This window comes from Oncorhynchus kisutch, linkage group LG26 (assembly GCF_002021735.2).
Source record: "Oncorhynchus kisutch isolate 150728-3 linkage group LG26, Okis_V2, whole genome shotgun sequence".
NCBI lineage: Eukaryota > Metazoa > Chordata > Actinopteri > Salmoniformes > Salmonidae > Oncorhynchus > Oncorhynchus kisutch.
Window position 1 is genome coordinate 10867822 of NC_034199.2, and position 24385 is coordinate 10892206.

At 43.3% G+C, this 24385-nt stretch overlaps 1 protein-coding gene across 8 annotated transcripts in view; it reads right to left on the bottom strand.

Moving 5' to 3' along the window:
* LOC109871166 (kalirin) overlaps positions 1-24385 on the bottom strand; it is a 283783-nt gene that overhangs the window by 142353 nt on the left and 117045 nt on the right. For all 8 annotated transcript variants that reach the window (XM_031805738.1, XM_031805729.1, XM_031805727.1 and 5 more), the window contains exons 5-9: positions 22966-23478; positions 16183-16305; positions 11039-11230; positions 10266-10397; positions 8108-8338 (exon numbers count right to left, since the gene is read on the bottom strand). In XM_031805738.1, the coding sequence (XP_031661598.1) occupies positions 8108-8338; positions 10266-10397; positions 11039-11230; positions 16183-16305; positions 22966-23478 (1191 nt within the window). The remainder of the gene's footprint in view (positions 1-8107; positions 8339-10265; positions 10398-11038; positions 11231-16182; positions 16306-22965; positions 23479-24385) is intronic.

Consider the following 24385-nt stretch of genomic DNA (forward strand, 5'->3'; position numbering starts at 1 on the left):
GCAGAAAGTAGGGGTGTCAGACATCATCTCAGCTCATTCTTATTGATTCACATTAAGTCACTCGCAATCATTGATGCAGTTATTCTCTCGCTTAAATAGAACAGTGCCTTCAGAAAGTATTCACACCCCTTGACTTTCCCCCCATTTTCTTGTGTTACAAAGTGGGATTAAAACAGATTTAATTGTATTATTTTGTCAACAACATATACAAAATACTCTGTAATGTCAAAGTGAAAGAACTTTGAACTTTTTAAAATTGCATTAATGGTAAAGAAAACATTAACACATTTTGATTAGATAAGTATTCAACCCTCAGTTAATACATGTTAGAATCACCTTTAGAAGCGATAACAGCTGAGACTTTCTGGGTGAGTCTCTAAGAGTTTTGCACACCTGGATTGTGCAATATTTGCCCCTTATTCTTTTAAAACTTCTTTCAACTCTGTCAAGTTGGTTGTTGATCACTGCTAGATGTCACGAACCTCGCCGAAGATGGTGCCTCTTCCTGTTCGGGCGGGGCTCGGCGGTCGTCGTCGCCGGCCTATTAGCTGCCATCGATTCCCTTTCAGTTTGTTTTGGTTATTGGTTAATTGGGTACACCTGTTTTGTATTAGGGTTTGTTTGTAGGGTATTTAAGGGCACTAGGCCCGCTGGGTATTTGTGCGGGCTTGTTTTTTGTTACTCTGTGTTTGATGGTGTGATTTATTTGTGTCTTTATTCTCCGGACTATTTTTGTCCTGTTGTTTGGACTGGCAACTTATATATGCCCTGTGTGTTGGCGTGACCGTTTTGTTGCGCTGGTGAATAAATTTGAAAACGACTGAACCCTGCTCTCTGTGCCTGATTCCACCCACCACTCATAACACTAGAGAGCCAAATTTTAAGTCTTGCCACAGATTTTCAAGCTGATTTAAGTCAAAACTGTAAACAAGCCACTCAGGAACATTCAATGTTGTCTTGGTAAGCAACTCCAGTGTATATTTGGCATTGTGTTTTAGGTTATTGGCTTGCTGAAAGGTGGATTCAGCGATTCAGTCTCCCAGTGTCTGTTGGAAAGCAGACTGAACCAGGTTTTCATCTAGGATTTTGCCTGTGCTTAGCTCTATTACTTTTCTTTTGATCCTAAAAAAACTCCCTGGTCCTTCTCGATGACAAGCATACCCATAACATGATGCAGCCACCACCATGCTTGAAAATATGAAGAGTGGTACTCAGTGATGTATTGTGTTGGATATAATAAAAACATAATGCTTCGTATTCAGGACAAAAAGTTAATTTCTTTGCCACATGTTTTGCAGTATTACTTTAGTGCCTTATTGCAAACAGGATGCATGATTTGAAATTATTCTGTACAGGCTTCCTTCTTTTCACTCTGTCAATTAAGTTAGTATTGTGGAGTAACTACAATGTTGTTGATCCATCCTCAGTTTTCTCCAATCACAGCCATTTAACTCTGTGACTGGTTTAAAATCCCCACTGGCCTCATGGTGAAATCCCTGAGCCGTTTCCTTCCTCTACGGCAACTGAGTTTGGAAGGACGCCTGTATCTTTGTAGTGACTGGGTGTATTGATACACCATCCAAAGTGCAATTAATAACCTCACCATGCTCAAAGGGACATTCAATGGCAGTTTTTTTGTAATGTATTTGTATCTACTAATGATGCCCTTCTTTGCGAGGCATTAGAAAACTTCCCTGGTCTTTGTCATTGAATCTGTGCTTGAAATGCACTGTTTGACTGAGTGACCAAACAGATACAGTGTGGCAATAAATTATTTAGTCAGCCACCAATTGTGCAAGTTCTCCCACTTAAAAAGATGAGAGATGCCTGTAATTTTCATCATAGGTACACTTCAACTATGACAGACAGAAATTCATAAAAAATCCTACAATGTGATTTTCTGGATTTTTTTCTCTCATTTTGTCTGTCATAGTTGAAGTGTACCTATGATGAAAATTACAGGCCTCTCTCTTCTTTTTAAGTGGGAGAACTTGCACAATTGGTGGCTGACTAAATACTTTTTTGCCCCACTGTAATTGTATGTGTAGGGTACAGGGATGAAGTAGTCATTCAAAAATCATGTTAAACACTATTATTGCACACATAGTTAGTCCACGCAACTTATTATCTGACTTGTTAAGCACATTTTTACTCCTAGAGTTATATAAACGTGCCATAATAAAGGGGTTGAATACTTACTGACTGAAGGCATTTCAGCTTTGCATTTTAAATTCATTTGTAAACATTTCTAAAAACATAATGCCACTTTGACATGATGGCCTATTGTGCGTAGATCAGTGACACAACATCTAAATTGAAATTATTTTAAATTCAGGCTGCAACGTAACAAAACGTGGAAAAAGTCAAGGGGTCTAAATGCTTTCCGAAGGCACTGTAAACTAGGCGAACCATGTGTATACAGTGTGTACTAACTAAATGTACAGTACAGTCTTCATGGACATCTGTTCCTAACAATATGTAATTAGTGGGCTGTAAACAAAGTCACCCCCCTACCACTGAGCTCAACTCTGACTGCAGGCAGAGGGCCGAGGGCAGGGGCCAGACACACAGTGGACTGCACAGTACACCGTTTCTGTTTCAGCAAGTCCAGTGTGGCTTTCAACGTGGTGTATTCTATCTCGTACATTTGTTGTGTGTGTCCCAAATGACACCCTATTGCCTACCGAGTGCCTATAGGGCTCTGGTCAAAAGTAGTGCATTATATAGGGAATAGGATGCCATTTGGAACAAAAACGCTGACGCTCTGATCTGAAGCTCCACACCCAGCTAGCACGTAACTTTCTGTAATAACATGTGTTTCTTAGAGCTTGGTGAGAGCGTGGTTGTCCTATGGCTATTTTGCATACAATCTTCCCACAACTTTCTGGGAATGTTGCAGGATGAAAAATAAAATAACTTGGCATTCTCAGCACATTTAAGGAACTTTATTTTCTTGTTTTTTCTGTACTTCAGCAGAACGTTTCCCAAAAGTTCAAACGTGGTTACATTTAAATGACATTTTGGTAATGCTCCAGGAACGTCCTCCTAACGTCCTTGACATTAGGAATGTTCTCAAATAGTTCAGAGACCGTTAAGAAACAACGTTCTTCTGTGTGAATTTCAGAACTTCATAACGTTTCCTACAGGTTTCCTCATGGTTCTATTTAAAGTCATGTTCTCATTGTTCCGAGAGCGTTAAGAAAACGTTCCACAAAAACCACAAGAAAACTTGAGTAAAGTTCAGAGAACATTCTAAGAATGTTATTTAAAAACATATACATTCTGTTGTCAGCATCAAAAAAACTCTCCATCTTGTTAAGTTTGTTTAGGTGTGTTAGCTGAGCCCACTAATTGGCCACACCCGATCTTAATAAGTGCATGTTTCCTTTGAAAAGGGGTCTGTTTCTAATAGACAAAAATGTGAGATTTTTGATTTGTATGAATTTAAAAAAACATGGCATGCTAGCTCCATCCTGGTGATGCAGTGGACTAATTCCATGGAGAGAGAACAGAATATCATAGGTTTGAATCTCACTGATGCTGTGCCACAATAAAAAATAAATGTGTTTTCAATGACTAATGCTTAAGCAAATGAATTTCCATGTGTCCTATCTTTGCTTGGAGTTTAAAACAGCTAACCCAAACTAAGCAAGCAGTGATATTAAAAGTCTTACATGCTCTTAGAATGTTAATGAATTACCTTCAAATGACCTATCATTTCTGTTCTCAAAACGTTAATTAAACCTCCCAGGAAAACTTTCAGGGAACCATAGTAAAACCTTCTCAGAACCTCCCTGCAACCTAAAAATGTATCTTCCCAGAACAGGCAACATTTTTTTTTTTTAACGTATGAATTCATTCCCAGATTGTAACGATCGTTGTCCTCCTCGGATGATGAATAGGAAGGATCGGACCAAAACGCAGCGTGGTAAGTGTCCATTTTAATCAAATATAACTGAAAACTGAATACAAAATAACCAAAGTGAAACAATGACACTCAAAACAGTTCTGTATTGTGAAACACAGACCATGAAAACAACTACCCACAACCCATAGTGGGAAAACAGGCGGCCTAAGTATGGTTCTCAATCAGAGACAACGACAGACAGCTGTCCCTGATTGAGAACCATACCCGGCCAAAAACACAGAAATACAAAAACATAGAAAAAAAGAACATAGAACGCCCACCCTAGTCACACCCTGGCCTAACCAAAATAGAGAATAAAAAGCCCCTCTATGGCCAGGGAGTGACACAGATTCAATGGGAAACCAAAAACATACTTTCCCACAACTTCCAAGGAACCAAATGTGCTAGCTGGGCAGACACACAGGTTGAAGGAGTTCTATTTCTCAGATGAAACTAGAGACACGAATTGTCTCTCTTCGTTTTGTGTTGAAATTAATGTGTGCAGTGCAGCGAGACAGGGTTCAATACCTTCTCAGAGGAGAGGGAGAAAGGTTGGTTTACGGAACAAATCAGAACATGAAAGCACACGTCGGATACGGAAGCAGATCGGATTGAAATGAAAGAGAAAGAAAAAGAAAAAGAGAGAGGCATGCATACTGTAGCTGCTGATAGCAGTCGGTGCTGTCAGACAGATAAGGGTGTTCATTAAACCACTCCAAGTAAACATCATTGACATGATATGAATATCAATGAACTACCCTGATGTGGTTCCCTTGAGTAAATGTAAATAAACTAGGGCACTGTGAGTATACACTGAGCATATGAACTAACTAAATGCATGCTACTCTCTCCATGGATGCGTCCCAAGTGGCACTCTATTCTTTATAGAGTAGACTACTTTTGGCCATTATCCTATGGGGCCCTCGTCAAAACTAGTGCACTTAACCGGTAATAGGGTTCAGTTTGGGTCCTATAAATGAGCTCCACTCTGACTGTGGGCAGGTGGACTCACTGGACTGCACACTACACTGTTTCTGTTTCCGTCTCTCCAGTGTGGCTTTCACTGTGGTGTATTCTATCTAGTACATTGTTCTATTACTCGAGTTGCTTCCCAAATGACAGCCATTTCAATACCCTCTCAGGGAAAGAGAGAAAGGTAGGTTGGTTTACGGAACAAATCAGAACAGCAGAAAACACGTCGGAAGCACAATAGACACTGAAGCAGATCGGATTGAAATGAAAACTGGCCGACAGTCGAGCTTGTCTTTTCTTCATTTTTATATTGAATAGGCCCTAATCAAGGAATGATAAATCCGATCACACTAATTTCACTGGCTGTGCCTGTGAAGTACTTTCTGGCATGTGTTCTCTAATAAACACACTTCAATGACTGGATGGGCATCCCTAAATGGCATTCTATTCCCTATATAGTCCACTACTTTTGACCAGAGCCTCATGGGCCGTGGTCAAAAGTAGAACGGTATAAAGGGAATAGGATGCCATTTGGGACGCACATTGGATGATGAATAGTAGAGACTGGCCTCATTGAGGGGGGAGTGGACTCGTTATCACAGTGAAAAAGAGGTAGGGAGAGGAGGAGATATGAGAGCAGTGGTGAGAGGTATTCACCCAAAATGAGCCATACTGCAAGAGGAGGAAGGTGTGAGAGACGATGTGTGATTATGAATCTCCCTGACTTGACAAAGAAAGCTGATACACACGCACCCTACCACGCACACACACACACACACACACACACACACACACACACACACACACACACACACACACACACACACACACACACACACACACACACACACACACACACACACACGTTACACAGCATTGCTTTTTTAGGCTATTGAATCCTTGGTAACATTTTCTAAGATTATGCCTAGTAATTATTCCTTAAGTTTGTGAGGTAAGTGAGGCTTGAGTCAACAGCGCCCCAGTGTCCCTGGTGGACTGGTTATACATTGTTTGGCTTGGCTGATCAGAGGTCAGTTATTTGTATCCCAGACTTGGCTCGGTGCTGTTGCTGGAATTAGAGCTGACTCCAACGGACCTCGTCTAGTTTGTTCTCCAGTGATTGTACATTCTCCACGGGAACAGAGAGTAGAGGTGGTTTATTCACTCGCTAGTTTCATCATGCTGTCCCCAAGTCGGCCTCTATATATTCATTTCATCAGGGTGCCCCCACGCCGGCCTCTATATCGTAGTTTCATCAGGCTGTCCCCATGTTGGCCTCTATATCATAGTTTCATCAGGGTCTTCCCATGTGGCCTCAGTATCATAGTTTCATCAGGCTGTCCCCACATTGGTCTCTATATCGTAGTTTCATCAGGGGGCCCCCAGGTCAGGCCTCTAAATCGTAGTTTCATCAGGATGTCCCCGCGTTGGCCTGCATATCGTAGTTTCATCAGGGTCTTCCCACGTTGGCCTCTATATCGTAGTTTCATCAGGGTCTTCCCACGGTGGCCTCCATATCGTAGTTTCATCAAGTTGCCCCCACGTTGGCCTCTATATTGTAGTTTCACCAGGGTGCCCCCAAGTCGGCCTCTATATCATAGTTTCATCATGCTGTCCCCACGTTGGCCTCTATATTGTAGTTTCACCAGGGTGCCCCCAAGTCGGCCTCTATATCATAGTTTCATCATGCTGTCCCCACGTTGGACTCTATATTGTAGTTTCATCAAGTTGACACCACGTTGGCCTCTATATCGTAGTTTCATCAGGGTGCCCCCACGTCGGCCTCTATATCGGAGTTTCATAATGCTGCCCCCACGTCACCCTCTATATCGTCGTATTTTCCTCTTCCTAGTGTCGAGTATAATTCTTCATCCAAATCGAGATTAGTGATCGCTGTTCTAAGTCCAGAAGCTCTTTGCCGTCATAGGAAACAATGGTGGAAACATTGTGTTCAAAAAAAAGTTTCCGATTAGTGCAAAAAAACATAAAAAATTGCAGAATTGGTCAGGAGCCCGTAAAACGGCCTCTATACTGTACATGCCAGCGCCATTCTGTATAGGCCCTGGTCAAAAATAGTGCACTAAATAGGGAATAGGGTGCCATTTGGGACGCAGACCCAGACTGCAGCTCATCCCTTCTCCGAAATGGCCAACGCAAGGGATACTAACTGTCCTCCTGAGCATGTTCCAGATGAGAAATATTAGAGTAACAATTCTGCTCCTGAAAAGTCATTCCCCTTAACTGTTGAAAAACTCCTCTTTCTTCACGCTGCTCGTTTGAAATATGGACTCCTTTTTCAAACCCGGAATCAACACAGAGCCATATGAGTTATGATATGTAAATTCATATTTTGCTGCAGCATCAGGGCAAGGAACTGTGTTCTCTAAAATGGGCTCAACCAAAACAATAAATGACTCATGTTCTACAGAGCAGATGGACACCGTGACCTACGAACCTCATACTGTTAATAAACTAGTGTGCCATAAAGCATTTCTATAGGCAAACATCTAAGTCCTTACAACTCCCATAGCCCTGACAAGTGACTGAAGAGGCGGTGCACCAACATATGAATCAAGATGCAGCATTTCATTTACACTGTGTCGTCATGTTCATTTTGCTATTTACAATACAGTTAGTGATGTACAGTAGGAGGCCGAACACTGGCCATCTTACTGTTTCCTGTTGGACGGATGGCCTGTGTGGGTTTGCCAGGGGATGTGAGCGGCGTGGAGCTACGTTTTTAACAGTGCTAAAGTTGTCTAGCAACTGTCAAATGTGAGGCGCAACAGAGCCAGTTACAACGGAAGTATCTGATGATGAATAGATTGGAGAATAAGCTATTTGTTTTTTAACACAGTGGCCACAGCCTATCACCTACTTTTGGTAAGCCCTTGTTTAATAGCCTACGACATGATGCTGAAATGTTACGACATTCTACTTCAAAACCAAATGGTACATAGTCACAAAAGTATTTGTCAAATGAAAAAAAGAAACGTGAAAAAAAGGAATGGAGGAGCGGCATTCCCCCCCCCCCCCCCCCCCCCCCCGTGAGCACTGAACAATTTTTTTGCAGAGCGGGGAATAAGATGTTGGGCGCCAGTACGGTGTGCATAGACCAATCCGAGATCGATGAGTGGAATTTCCAACCGCTATACTCGTATATACTCAACTGCTATACCCGCTATACTCGTGGCGTGTGCACGTGTATATAAACACGATGCTAGTTACCTGTTGGACGTCCTGTTGGAACACACAGAGCTGTAGCCTCTGGTGCAGGCGGACCTTGCGGTGCTGCCAGATGCTCTCCAGGCGTCTCTGATGGTGCAGGACCTCGTGGACCACGTCCAAGATACAGTGGACCGCCTTGGAGTAGTTGGCTGTGGCCGTCAGAGACTCCGAGTTCCCCGGGCTCAATGGTCTCTGGAGGACATCCAGCAGTGCCTTGCCATCCTGACTGACCTTTTGACAGAGAGGGGTGTGATATTTATTTGTTATTATTATATATTTTTTTGTTGCTTTATTTAACTAGGCAAGTCCATTAAGAACAAATTCTTATTTTCAACGACGGCCTAGGAACAACGGCCTAGCCTTGGAACAACTGCCTGTTCAGGGGCAGAACGACAGATTTTCACCTTGTCAGCTCGGGGATTTGAACTTGCAACCTATTATGCTAACCACTAGGCTACTCTGCCGGGTTACTGGCCCAATGCTCTAACTGCTAGGCTAGAGCTAGGCTAATCCTACTAATAGAGACAGCAGGTAGCCTAGTGGTTAGAGCGTTGGTCCAGTAACCAAAAGTTTGCTGGATCGAATCCCTGAGCTGACATGGTAAAAATCTGTTGTTCTGCCCCTGAACAAGGCAGTTAACCCACTGTTCCCCAGTAGGCTGTCATTGTAAATAAGAATTTGTTCTTAACAGACTTGCCTAGTCAAATAAAGGTTTACAAAACAAAACAAAGGTTGCTAGTTCAAATCCCCAAACTGACAAGGTGAAAAAAATCTGTCAATCTGCCCTTGAGCAAAGCACTTTACACTAATGGCTCCAGGGTCACTGTCAATAATATCTGATCCCTGGCACTAACACCACTGTCTCAGGGGGAGATGGGATACGCAAAAAACACATTCCCATTTTACACCTCACACTTGTACATGCATTGAAACACGACAAATATAAGCACCCCCTATTTGACTACAGGGTTGCAACTTTTCCAAAATTCCCAGGTTCTCCACAAATCACATTTGGAGGATTCCTGGATTTCCTCCCGATTTCAGGATTTTTTTGGGGGAAACCTAGGAATTTTGAGAATGTCCCAGAGATTTTGAAACTCTATGTCTGCATTAGATACAGTAATCACAATTAATCTTGAAGCTTGTCATGTCAGTCAAATCTTAGTTTCATTATGTGGAAAGAAAAGTTTGAGGAAAATAAGGGATTTGAAAGTCAGTTCCTTGCTAATCACCTCTGTTCTGTTCTAGCTGCACTTGCACCGTCCTAAATTAAGCAAAGTCAAAGCTAAATCGCTAAATGACATGCACTTTCTTATGCATTACGATGAGTTTTTTTTCTTCTTCATCTATGAAGAACAGAGAGCCAGGCAGGCTCATCTATATGGAAGAGAACAGCAAAGCCTTTCTTTTTTCGGTTCAAACCACAGAGACGTTTATAGCAACCTATTCAGAGATGACACTAAAATAAAACAACCAAGGAGGAAAAAAGTAAGTGGAGTGCAGAGTCATCTAGTGAAATGCTACACAACCACAAACCTATCATCATACAGGATCTTCTGTGGGGAGTAAATCTGACATGGAAGGACAGTGGTCCACGTAATGCATAACAGGCCACGTGTCACACAGGGTGCAATGCAGATGGATTCAATGTGGCGGGTAAAGGTCATGTTTGATATAAAACTGTAGTACAGGGAAACGTTTACATGAAAGAGTTTTGTGTCTGGTACGATCTGATTTAAGGACTTCTTCATTTAAGGGTAACATTTCAACGTTATGTGCAGAGTACATCCATGCTTAGATTGCTTATGATAATGTTAAGATAACTTATGACAGTCTTTTAAAAACCATCGTATATATATCATATAAAAAGGGGGATTACAATTGTGGTCATTCCCATTAAAAGCTATGTGGTGGGATCTTAAACTAGCACAGAATGCCACTATAAACCTGAGTTTAGTTAGTGCTCTAACTGGGTGAGTGTCAGGATTGGGGACAATACCATATCAATTCAGACAGTAAACCAAATTCCAAATCCATATTCTCCAATTCCCAATTGAAAAGCATTGAAAATTATTGAAATCTTAGTGTCCTTCCTGAATTGACCGGGATTGAAATGGAATTCGCCCCAACCCTGGTTTGTGTTGTGAGGGTGTCTCACCTCGGTGTAGGCCTGGGTCACTTGTTCGTAGAGGGTCTGGTGGTGGTGGATGGCCAGCTCCAGGTCCTGCATATCCGAGGGCAGTCCCCCCTCACTACACATCTTACACCAGGCCTCCACCCCAGCCAGGAACTGTATGAACACAGCCCAAAAAGACACATTCACACAACAGAACAGAGACAGATAGATCAATCAACAGAGCCCGGGGATAAATTTCATAGAGAGAGGCCGGCAGGGAGGGAGGAAGGGAGGTAGGGAAGCAGGGAGGGAGGAAGGGAGGTAGGGAAGCAGGGAGGGAGGAAGGGAGGTAGGGAAGCAGGGAGGGAGGGAAGCAGACAGGCAGGCAGACCCTCTTTACGAGAGGCTGAGGAAACCCTGGACCCCGCCTGCCTGCCTGGCTCTCTGTAAAGCAGCATGGTCTACAGCCGACAGGCACACCTGTAGCCCCAAACAATCTGCATCATAGCAGCTGCTGCCAAGGCAACGCAGGTCTATCTTAACGACCTCTACACAGCAACAGGCAACAGCCAGAGAAATACAGGACAAAACTGACACTACAATCTCTCTCAGACGGCCTGTGGGCTGGAAGGATGGTCAAAGCGTTGATGCAACGCTTGAATTGTCATGCAAATCCCCCTTTGATGTCAGTACATGTTTTACACAAATGTCTGCGTTACGTGCTCAGACTTCAAGTTAGGTAGAATTCAGGGCTATGTGACTGAATGACAAAAGTATGAGGGTTGCAGCCCGTAGGCCTACTGTCTACTGCCAACCTGTTCCGACTTCTGGTGGAAGACGGCCGACATGGCCAGGATGGTGCTGCGTTCATCCAGGGCGGCGGCGAAGCTCTTCCACTCCTGGTCCAGCTGGGCTGAGATCTGTTTGATCTGCTGCGAGGCGTAGTGGCCCGCCTCCGACAGCCGCGACGCCACCGACATGATCCGGTTGATGTTCACATAGGCATTCTGCACCGAGGGAGGGAGGGACACACATAGAGAAGACATCATATATTATGGGAAAGATCCAGGGTCTATATCAGGGTTATTCAACTTGTACCCGATGAGGTCCGGAGCTGGTTTTCCATTCTACCTGATAATACATTGCCAGAGTTGAGTTTGAGGGGTCAATATAATTTAATTCAGGATCTATTTAATTTAATTCAGGATATATTGAATTAAATTCAGGATATTGTTTTTAATTGAATTCAGGATCTATTTGCTCCTTATAGCCCTGCGACCAACCATCAAACAGACAAAGCATCAATACAGGGCTAAGATTGAACACCGGCTCCGACGCTCGTCTTATGTGGCAGGGCTTGCAAACTATTACAGACTGCAAAGGGAAGCACAGCCGCGAGCTGCCCAGTGGCACGAGCCTACCAGACGAGCTAAACCACTTCTATGCTCACTTCGAGGCAAGCAACACTGAGGCATGCATGAGAGCATCCGCTGTTCCGGACGACTGTGTGATCACGCTCTCCGTAGCTGACATGAGTAAGATCTTTAAACAGGTCAACATGCACAAGGCTGCAGGGCCAGATGGATTACCAGGACATGTGCTGACCAACTGGCAGGTGTCTTCACTGACATTTTCAACATGTCCCTGATTGAGTCTGCAGACCACCATAGTCCTCAAGAACACAAATGCAACCTGCCTAAATGAGTAGCACTCACGTCCGTAGCCATGAAGTGCTTTGAAAGGTTGGTGAGGGCTCACATCAACACCATTATCCCAGAAACCCTAGACCCACTCCAATTTACATACTGTCCAAACAGATCCACAGATGATGCAATCTCTATTGCACTCCATGCTGACCTTTCCCACCTGGACAAAAGCAACACTTATGTGAGAATGCTATTCATTGACTACAGCTCAGCGTTCAACACCATAGTACCCTCAAAGCTTATCACTAAGCTAAGGATCCTAAACACCTCCCTCTGCAACTGGATCCTGGACTTCCTGATGGGCCGCCCCAAGGTGGTGAGGGTAGGTAGCAACACATCTGCCACGCTGATCCTCAACACTGGAGCTCCCCAAGTGTGCATACTCAGTCCCGTCCTCTACTCCCTGTTCATCGACGACTGCAGACGACACAACAGTGTCACCGACAACGACGAGACAGCCTATAGGGAGGAGGTCAGAGACCTGGCCGGGTGGTGCCAGAATAACAACCTATCCCTCAACGTAAACAAGACTAAGGAGATGATTGTGGACTACAGGAAAAGGAGGACCGAGCATGCCCCCATTCTCATCGATGGGGCTGTAGTGGAGCAGGTTGAGAGCTTCAAGTTCCTTGGTGTCCACATCATCCAACAAACTAGAATGGTCCAAACACACCATGACAGTCGTGAAGAGTGTACGACAAAGTCTATCCCCCCTCAGGAAACTAAAAAAATTTGGCATGGGTCCTGAGATCCTCAAAGGGTTCTACAGCTGCAACATCGAGAGCATCCTGACTGGTTGCATCACTGCCTGGTACGGCAATTGCTCGGCCTCTGACTGCAAGGCACTACAGAGGGTAGTGTGTATGGCCCAGTACATCACTGAGGCTAAGCTGCCTGCCATCCAGGACCTCTACACCAGGCGGTGTCAGAGGAAGGCCCTAAAAATTGTCAAAGACCCCAGCCATCCCAGTCATAGACTGTTCTCTCTACTACCGCATGGCAAGGGGTACCGGAGTGCCAAGTCTAGGACAAAAAGGCTTCTCAACAGTTTTTACCCCTACGCCATAAGACTCCTGAACAGGTAATCAAATGGCTACCCGGACTATTTGCATTGTGTGTCCCCTCCCAACCCCTCTTTTTTACGCTGTTGCTACTCTCTGTTTATCATATAAGCAAAGTCACTTTAACCATACATTCACGTACATACTACCTCAATTGGGCCAACCAACCAATGCTCCCGCACATTGGCTAACCGGGCTATCTGCATTGTGTCCCGCCACCCACCAACACCTCTTTTACGCTACTGCTACTCTCTGTTCATCATGTATGCATAGTCACTTGAACCATATCTACATGTACATACTACCTCAATTCAGCCTGACTAACCGGTGTCTGTACGAAGCCTCAACTTTTATATATATAGCCTGGCTTTTTACTGTTGTTTTATTTCTTTACTTACCTATTGTTCACCTAATACCTTTTTTGCACTGTTGGTTAGAGCCTGTCAGTAAGCATTTCACTGTAATGCTGTTGTATTCGGCGCACGTGACAAATGAACTTGGATTTGATTTACTCATACATAGAGATGACTGAATCGAAGTGGACAAACAAATGAAGAAATCTAGGTCTCTGTGGCGTGTCTAGCTATACCTAGCAACGTAGTATCGCTTATTAGCCAAACAATCAATGCTACAGAGATACTGTATGACCTGTGAGCCAGTCCGGCATGAAATTATGGTGTAGAGCTTAGCGACAACAAGCGTGACAGATTTCTGCAGCTTTGACTGAATCGCTCAATCTCTGGCAGGCCACCCCTGATGTCTTTGACACTCGCACACAAACAGGTAGACAGACAGTTACATCCTCTGTGCTGCCATCTGGCTCTGTAGTCAACAAAACCCACCCACCCATCCCTCCACTATGGGAGTTTAATAATCTCTGGCCGCTTTAGGCCCAACCATTTATCAGCTTCACATGATGCACCCACCGTGGGCTTTATTTACCGCTAAACCTGATTAGAACTGGTAATGAAGGCATGAAAAACAAACAGCTCGCTGGTTTAAAGCAGGGCTTTAGTGAACTACGTTCAGACATGGTAGCTACATGCTGGACACGCTGAGCCAAGACACTTCAAAACATAATAACAGCATGATTTAGGAGTCTGTATGAGCAGAGAGAGAGAGAGAGAGAGAGAGAGAGAGAGAGAGAGAGAGAGAGAGAGAGAGAGAGAGAGAGAAACAGAGAGAGAGAGAGAGAGAGAAACAGAGAGAGAGAGAGAGAGAGAGAGAGAGAGAGAGAGAGAGAAACAGAGAGAGAGAGAGAGAGAGAGAGAGAGAAACAGAGAGAGAGAGGCGAGGCAAGAGAGAGTGTGGAGGGAGCGAGCGAGACAGAGAGAACGAGAGAGAGTGAGAGAGAGTGGTTCTTCAGTGAGAGCCAAGCTGCCTCTGAGTGGGGAGGTTTTTATTGTAAAAAAAATACAATGGAAATAGAAGGCTAGAATCAGACTAAAAAACAAAAATATATAAGTATTGAAAAATATACTGTGTCTGTATAATATATTTAGTATGTATAAGCTGGAAGTAGAAGCATTGTTGTCCATTAGTTTACTCCAATTAGGTGGTAGGGGTGTTAGGGTTAGGGGGAAATATATTAATATATATATATATATATTGAGGGATTGGAAATGATGCAGACAATAACACTGAAGGAAGGCACAATCTATCAACAATATTAAAGCTGATCTACCCCCCCTAAATGCTAGGACTTTCCATGCCATTCAAATGTGCATGTGGTGTGTTTGGTACATACAGTGCCGCGAAAAAATGATTTGCCCCCTTTCTGGTTGTCTCTATTTTTGCATATTTTTTATACTGAATATTATCAGAACTTCAACCAAAACCTAATATTAGATACAGGAAACGTGTGTTTACAAATAACCAACAAATTGATACTTACTTCATTAATTTAATTAACAAAGCTCCCCTGTGTGAAAAAGAAAGTCATTGTCATGGGTCCCATTATGCCTGGTGGAAACCAAACACCGCATTCTACAGTAAGAACCTTATACCAACGGTCAAGCATGGTGGTGGTAGTGTGATGCTTTTGGTGATGCTTGTCTGCCTCAGGACCTGGACCTGCACGACTAAAAAGCAACACATTTGAAGTTTTGGAATAGCCTAGCCTAGACGTTGTGCCAGGACTTGAAATGAGCAGTTCATGCTTGAAAACACACAAATGTCGTTGAGTTAAAGTATTTCTGCATGAAAGAATGTGCCAGAATTCCTCCACATCAACGTGAGAGATCTGATCAGGAAACGTTTGGTTGGGGTCTTTGCAACGAAAGGTGGCAGAACCAGTTATCGAGTGCAAGGGTGCAATTACTTTTTCACACAGGGGCATTGGATGTTGCATACTGTAACTTTGTTTATGAAAAAAATGAAATAAGTATGTAATTGTTATGTTATTTGTTCACCTTTATCTAATATTAGGTTTTGGTTGAAGATCTGATAAAATTCAGTATCAAAAATATGGAAAAGTAGAGAAAATTAGAAGGGGAGCAAATACTTTTTCTCAGCACTGTATGTGGCTTGATTTCTGAACCAAATAGCACCAAACATGTCTTCATTCTGTCAGAGCAAAACTGCAGTAGAGGCCATTCCCTACTCTAAGGTGTATCTCAAAAGGCACCCTATTATTCACTACTTATGACCAGGGCCATGTAGGTAACAGGGTGCCATTTGGGAAACATCCTAACAGTAATTTGAATGGCAGTGTAACTGGTGAGTAGAAGCAGAGGAAATCAAATCAACATTGAGGAAGTAGCCTGCGATTTCAGTAGATCAATACTAATCTGAACGTGTGTGTTCATATGCAAAATGGACTTCCGCCAGCGCTCCATCGCCAGTGGCCTGCGCTAGAACATTGGTAGCTGTACGAGCATGTTTCTTTCACAACCCTATTTGAAATACTAATACAGTAATTGAAAGGCTTTTTGACTCGCTCCTCGAACATCGACCAGTCTGTCTTTCAATAATTCCGCTTTTACTCCGCTCATACAAAGTGAAATCACTGAGCCATGACTCAGAGTATTGATGTCATCCATATTATTAGATTCCCCCATCCCCATACACTGTGTCCTCTCACACCACATAGTCCTCTCACACCACATATTCCTCTCACCCCACCTAGTTGCCACACCCCATTTAGTTCCCACATCCCATATAGTCCTCACACACTACATAGTCCTCACATACCATAGAATTCATGGCAAAGTGATTGTGCTGCGTCTGGAGGTCCACGGCGTGTTGGTAGCTGACTCCGATCTCTGTGTGGCTCTGCAGGAACACTTCCTTATTGTGACTGATCCAGTCAAACATCTATGATGGGAACAAACAAAGATACATAAGGTTAGTTAAGGTTGCTGGTTGGGTTACTGGTCCTGTGTGACTCAGTTGTTAGGGCATGGTGCTTCTGGGTTCGATTCCCGCTGGGCACACCCATTCAGAAATGAATGCACGGCTTGCACGCATATAAATAGCTTATTATATATGATCAATCAATCATCATAATGATCATTGAACATTCCCATTGATGGTTTAGCTGTTGTAACTCATCACAGCACAGCAGACAGACATTATTTCATTTGCAGGTGTATTGGACAGGATCAAGAGAGAGGAAAGACACAGCAAAGGGCTGGATTTGAACCCATGCTTCAGCAGTATATGTGACCCAGAGGCAGCAGCTTAGACCACTAGACCATCCTAGGACACGGCTGATAAACATTCAGTGCTTTACATGCTACTGTAGTCCTCTCTCTGGTGTTAATTATACCCTAATGATCATTGGGAGGCTTGCCATCGCTCTTTATTAAGATCCTGCACCAGTACACTCAACTACATGATCAAAAATGAAATAACGGTGGCGTGACAAGCATGATTATAGGGTCACATTAGGACAGCCCTCTAGGCCAGCAGCTTTACAGCAGCTTTACACCCCCCGCTCTGAAGAGCCTGCGACATTAGAATACATCTATTTAATCAGGTTTGATTGAGCTGTTAATTAAACATTGGCCCAAGTGTGACCTCTCAGCCCTGCCTTCCAATGTAAGTCCTTATAAAAGGCATCAAATCAAATCAAATCAAATGTATTTATATAGCCCTTCGTACATCAGCTGATATCTCAAAGTGCTGTACAGAAACCCAGCCTAAAACCCCAAACAGCAAGCAATGCAGGTGTAGAAGCACGGCATGAGTTGTCTGATGTGTTTGTACTGATATAACAGATTACGGAGCAGGTGTTGCTATAGACAATTTGCTCCGATTTAGACATTTTTTTAATGAATAGTGCTATGGTAATTATTATCCTACTAAACCATGATCAATTGCAGTAAAAAGTTACAATGTCTTTTCTTTCAATAAGCAATAACTTTAGGAAATAGAATGGGGAAAGCAGAAAAGTGGCAAGGAAAAAAATGGTCCTCCATATATTTTGGTTTTGAATCATATTTCCCTTACCCTCAAAGTAGGGTTTGATTTAATCAACTTTATTGTCAAAAGACCATATGATTGAAATGATACTTAGAAATTCTCTAACTTGTCATGCTTATTAAATCACATCTTGACAGCTTAATCTAATCATTTACAAATTAAACGGAGAGAAGCTAGCTAAAGAATAATTAGCTCAATGACTGTTTCCTTTTTTTTACGGGGGACAATTCTGTCTCAGTGCAGTTGCTGATAAATGACTCCCTATCATGTTCACTTGACGATAAGGAACCGTTTGCACTACAAGTTTGCTTTTCCTGAAAGTGGAGGAAAATTCTCGGCAACGAAAGAGTATTCAAAAGAGTGATCCTACATCTGTGTATCATTATCCAAAATGAACAACAACTTCTTCCTTATCATAAACCTAAAATGCACTCTGTAAAAATGACATATCCCTTGAAAGAAATATATTGATTGCATCAAAAGAGGTCTCTTTTTTTTCTCTCTATGGAGAACAGCATTGATTTTAATCTATAACTCTCCTGACAAAAAAAAACATGTGAGATTTTTTCCCATCATATGGCGTTGATCTTTACCAGTGCATGATGGGAGAGGAAGACGGCGGGGTGGAGGCCAGGCGAGAGGAGCAGTAATTGTTCATTTTGACTGGGTCCCAAATGGCACCAGAATCCCTATAGGTCTTATCACCAGTAGCGGTGAGTGGGTAACATCACAGGGGAAGCCATGCCAGGGGGGGAAAAGCCAATATTACAACCTATGTGTTGTGATAATTGCACTGTTTGCTCTATAACCTGTTAATCAATCAAATGCTTTGACACCTAAGGCCGAGACAATAAGAAGACACAGCGGCAGAATAAACTCAACCACACCGTTGTTTCATCACAAAACCAGAGAGCAACATCTATCCTGTGAAGTCCACAAAACATATTGCATGTAACAAACAGTTAAATGACCTACAGCATGGTCAAGCAAGTTAATGTTTCCATTTTTGGATCGCTAAACAACTATTGATTTAGAAACACGGATAGTTAGTGCAAGTCACAAAGAAAACTGCATCCACTATTTCAACGTCAGCATTTCAACATCATCTAATCATCTATGCAGTGACAACTAAAAGATACCAACAACTATGTAGTCCAATAAATGTAATCTAAATATGATGTGGCTCTCCATGGTACTGATTTGTGTGTGTATGCCCGTGTGCGTGCTTGTGTAGCCGATGTGAAATTTCTAGCTAGTTAGCGGTGGTGCGCGCTAGTGGCGTTTCAATCGGTGACGTCACTTGCTCTGAGACCTTGAAGTAGTGGTTCCCCTTGCTCTGCAAGGGCCGCGGCATTTGTGGAGCGATTCGCGCCCGAGGGGACGGATGTAAAGTCTATACTGTTACATTGATGCTGTTGACCCGGATCACTGGTTGCTGCGGAAAGAGGAGGTCAAAAGGGGGGTGAGTGTAGCCGATGTGAAATTGCTGGCCTATTCCTTGAAAACGTCAGGTAGTTGTCAATGGTTTTAGTGGAGCTAGGGGTCTCCTTGCCCGCCAGCAGCCAAATCGAATGCTCTGCACCATATTGTGACGTTTTATTGATAAGCAATGGTGCGTATTCATGCCAAGGGAAGCCATGCTTCTCCAAAAATGTCACCAAGAAAAAAACATACAAAATCATTTAACTTTGTTCTCTCTGTGTTTCATACATTTCCTTCAATTCGCAGGAGCATTTGGCCTCCCTGGATAAAAAAAGTTATAAAATACTAGCCAATCAGCATTGAGCTAAACTGAGTGAGCTCAGCTGTGAATGGTCCTGGCACATAAAAAAAAAAGTGTCAAGGGAAGCCAGTTTGGATTTGGCTTCTCACCAAACATCATTGAATTGTTGCATGTCGTTGCATTGTTGTCCTCCGGTGGTTAGCTAGCTAGCTCAAATAGGCCCTTTCCTAAATTAGCCATGGATGGAGATGGGGATTTGGACTTGTGATTTTACTTAATTCTCCGTACTGGCCAATTATTATAACACCGATTCTGATCCAACCATAAATTCATACATTGTGCCCCTGGCCTGTTAGTTGGCCTGGCGCATTGTTGCCCATGAAAGGAAGTTAGGCTAGTGAACAAGCATTTTAGCCTGGTAGCTTAGGACAACAACAATTTAAAGAGTGTACTGTATGACAGAGACATAGACCGTTTAGGCAACATGAAAGAGGAGGATGCCATTGGCGTTGCTCTACAAGTAGGGTGAGTGAACATGTTTTTTTCTACTTGCAAGTGTAACAGCATAGACTTTACGTCCGTCCCCTCGCCCCGACCTGGGCGCGAACCAGGGACGCTCTGCACACGTCAACAGTACCCTCGACGCATCGTTACCCATCGCTCCACAAAAGCCGCGGCCCGTGCAGAGCAAGGAGAACCACTACTTCAAGGTCTCAGAGCAAGTGACATCACCGATTGAAACGCCACTAGCGCGCACCACCGCTAACTAGCTAGCCATTTCACATCGGCTACATCTGTCGGCAGCAATCTGTTTTTAAGCGTGTTAAATCCTATGTTGAAAAGGGATAATGTTAGCTAACTTCACTAGGTAGGCCTACATTGGTTGGAAAAAAGTACATTAGGTATACTTATCACTCTGTTTAGCCAACTGTACAAAGTTTCTACTGGTAGCTTGTCAAGCAGAGCCCACAAAGGATGGGTAATTGACCTAAACCACTCATACTTGTCAGGTAGAGTTCCCTTTAATTTTATGTCAGTAATATATCAAATTAATGGTGGCCAATATTGAGAGATATCGTAGGGCTCCCTTCACGTATCAGAAATTACACCATCAATTGATGTTTAATCAAATTAAATTGATTTATATAGCCATTCTTACATCAGCTGATATCTCAAAGTGCTGTACAGAAACTCAGCCTAAAACCCCAAACAGCAAGCAATGCAGGTGTAGAAGCACAGTGGCTAGGAAAAACTCCCTAGAAAGGCCAAAACCTAGGAAGAAACCCAGAGAGGAACCAGGCTATGGTGGCCAGTCCTCTTCTGGCTGTGCCGGGTGGAGATTATAACAGAACATGGCCAAGATGTTCAAATGTTCATAAATGACCAGCATGGTCAAATAATAATAATCACAGTAGTTGTCGAGGGTGCAGCCAGTCAGCACCTCAGGAGTAAATGTCAGTTGGCTTTTCATAGCCGATCAGTCAGAGTACTGATCGTGTACTGATCGTGTACTGATCGTGTACTGATCGTGTACTGATCGTGAAATTTTTTGCTGCTAAATTGTTTTGCATGGAATAATCAAACATTTTTAGTTCTGACTATGCTCATAATATTACAACCAAAGTTAACATTTATTTGACAATCCCTTAAAAACTGCACTCAGGTGTCAATGGTTTTAGTGGAGTTTTGGGTCTCCTAGCCCCGCCCTCCCAGCAGTCAAATGAAACGCTCTGCACCTTATTGTGACGTTTTACTGATAACAACCTATAGGTCCTGGTTAAAATAAGTCCCCTATGTAGGGAATAGGGTGCCATTTGGGGTGCAAGCCAAAGAGAGCGCACAAGGTCATTATGGAGGACCAAAATAAACATGGGTCTATCCTCCCCTCCATCCTCCTCTCTGTCTGTTATTGTTCCCTTTGATCTTGATCCACACAGATATGTAGTGCCTTTACTGGGGTTGCACACTGACAATTTCATTTCATTGTTCAAAAAATACCCTTATTAATGCTTGAGCTTCAAAGGTGCCCTGTTATAATACGCTCAGTGTTTATAGTCACTGTTCAAATGGCTGGAGTGCAGGTGTGCTACCACAAACGCTACTATGACTGTCCAAGTGCTCGGTCGGATCCAAATTAAAAATAGTCTTATGGAATCTGAGCTTACAATATGACCAGTAGGTGAACTGCTGTAGCTATCCTGTTAGACTGTGAGTCACGTAACACATTGTTAGTGCAGTGTTAGCAGGCAATCACAGACCAATTGGAGAGGACACATGGAGGGACAGACAGAGTATGTGTGCCAGGCCTTAATTGGCATTGTCCCCAGGGAAATTAACCTTTATCTGGGCCTGGTCTAATCATCAAGAGGAACCATGAGGCTCCACTGTCATTAGAAAAAGGGACTGACTGCACTTATCCAGATGAAGGCCTTTGTCTAGAATCCAGCAGGCATTGGCCTACTACTTCATCATTGTAGGGTATGTTGGGGGGAGTGCGGGCTTGAAGGCTTGGAGGGAATATTGCATGGTTAGGAGAATGCCGTTTTTCTTCCTTTCTGTCTGTATACACTAGCTGTGTGGCCATTTGACTGTAGTTTATTTGTTTGAGTTCATTTGTCCGGTTGCATTGGGAAACGGCAGATGACCTGGCAATGTAAAACATTGTTTTGAATGTGTGATCATCATTGTCATCTAAACCCAACCACCTTTTCTCGCAGGCTCACCTGTGTCTCTGACCTTGCCAGAGTTATATAGGTCCTAACATGAGGTCATGTTGTTGTTGTTGTGTTATTCCTAATGAGTTTTGGGGTATTTAGGCAATATGAGGTTTTCCTTAAAAAAAATTTTTTTAAATGACCTAAAAAATGATTATGAAATTATTATATATACCTTTGGGCTCATCTGGACAACATTACTGCCATTGTCAAGAGCGATGTGTGCGCAGGGGAGAATAAATAGTTTTTAATACACACTTAAAAATACTTCACTAATTGGAAAAGTGGGCAAAATACATGTTTATTCCCTAAAATAGCATCTCGGGAATGAGGTACTGAACTGTTCTGTTTTTTCAGAATCTTGTAAAAGCACAGATCCTTCTAAAAACACAGGCTATTATTATATTATATATCCGATTTAATATGAGTTTCAAATAAATAAACAAAATGCCAGCGTTTATGTATTCAGGCCCTGCATATAAACAGAGAAAGTCTGTGTCCCAAATGTCACCCGCTCTGTACACTTTTGACCAGGGCCCAGAGGGCTCCGGTCAAAAGTATTGCACTATATACAGTCGGGGATTGAGGGCCATTTGGGATGCAACCTTAAATAACATCTAGCCAGAAGTTTGTTCATTGCTGTCATACTGAGGACTTTCACAATGTGTCTCTAGGATAAATATTTGCATCCAAGGATCAGGAATATTTATATGCGAAAAACCTCTCAATCAGTTTGCAACCTTTAAATATAAATTCCATGTCGACGTTTGTCTGCCTTACTGTACACAAGGCACACGTTTGGCAATTAGAAAGGTCTTACTAGCTAAACGCCCTGCATATTATATTATGAACGTCAAATCACCAGTGTATTTAATGTACTGTGGGTTCATTTTTGTTATTCTGTTAGCAGAGATCATTGGTATCATCTATATCACATTGTCTGATCTATGTTTTGTTTGTAATTTTACTTAAATTTGCATGTTTGTAACCACGAGTTAAAGACAAAAGTCCATCAAATATTTCAATGGACATGAAGATTTTCAATTCAGAGATCAACTCAGCAGAAATGGTTTTATTGTGAATGTTTCTAGATCTCTGAGCTTGGTCACTCACCTTCTCTGCGTCCTGCTCAAAGAGGCGGAGCTGGAAACACTGGTCCAGCTTGAGCTTGCGGACGTGCCACATCTGGTGCAGGTGCTGTCTGGTGGAGTGCAGCTTGTCCAGCAGGCTGGCGATCTTAGGCACCACGCTCTGGAAGTCAGCGCTACCCGAGATGCAGTTCCTCCCAGAAAACCCGTCGCTAGATCGGATACACTGAAGCAGCCTCTGGCCCTCCCTGTCCAGCTCCTCCACGGGAGCCTTCATCACCTTCTTCTTGAGCTGCGTGTGCTCGTCGATGAGCCGCCGGGAGCCCTCCACGTCCACCGGGAACTCCTTCTTGGCCAGCAGCTCCTGGAGATCCTCCAGGCGGGAGAGGAGGTGCACGGCCGAGCCCATGAACTCCTCCAGGGCCACGCGCAGATCCATCCACTCCTCGTGGTTGTACTCCAAAGAGCCCTCAAAGTCGTCTGTCAGCTGGGACGGGTCCACCAACTTAGTCAGGCCCTCCACTGACACCATGCTAGTCTGTCAAGTCAAATCCAAATCAAGTGTTATTTGTCACCTGCTTCGTAAACAACAGGTGTAGACGAACAGTGAAATGCTTACTTAAGGGGGCCCTTCCCAACAATGCAGAGAGAGAAAAATAGAAAAATAGAGAAAAATAACAGAAAGATAACACAAGGAATGAATACACAATGGGTACCAGTACCGAGTCGATGTGCAGGGGTACGAGGTCATTGAGGTAGATATGTACATATAGGTAGGGGTAAAGTGATATTAAACAGTAGCAGCAGCATATGTGGTGAGTCAAAAGAGTTAGTGCAAAGGGGAGTCAATGCAGATAGTCTGGGTTGCTATTTGGCTAACTATTTAACAGTCTTATGGCTTGGGGTTAGAAGCTGTTCAGGGTCCATTTGGTTCCACGCTTGGTGCACCAGTACCGCTTTCCGTGTGATAGCAGAGAGAACAGTCTATGACTTGGGTGGCTGGAGTCTTTGACAATGTTTAGGGCCTTCCTCTGACACCGCCTGGTATAGAGGTCCTGGATGTCAGGAAGCTCGGCCCCAGCGATGCACTGCGCTGTACTCTCTGTAGTGCCTTGTGGTCAGATACCAAGCAGTTGCCATACCAAGCGGTGATGCAGCTAGTCAAGATGCTCTCAATGGTGCAGCTGTAGAACTTTTGGAGGATCTGAGGGACAATGCCAAATCTTTTCAGCCTACTGAAAATTCTTTGCGACTGTGTTGGCGTGTGTGACCCATGTTAATTCCTTAGTGATGTGGACACTGAGGAACTTGAAGCTCTCGACTCGCTCAACAGCACACAATCAAGAGGTTTGCATGATGTTACCCCAGCCAAAACATATATAGGCTTCATTGGATGCGTCCCAAATGGCACCCTATTCCCTATATAGAGCTTTACTTTTGACCAG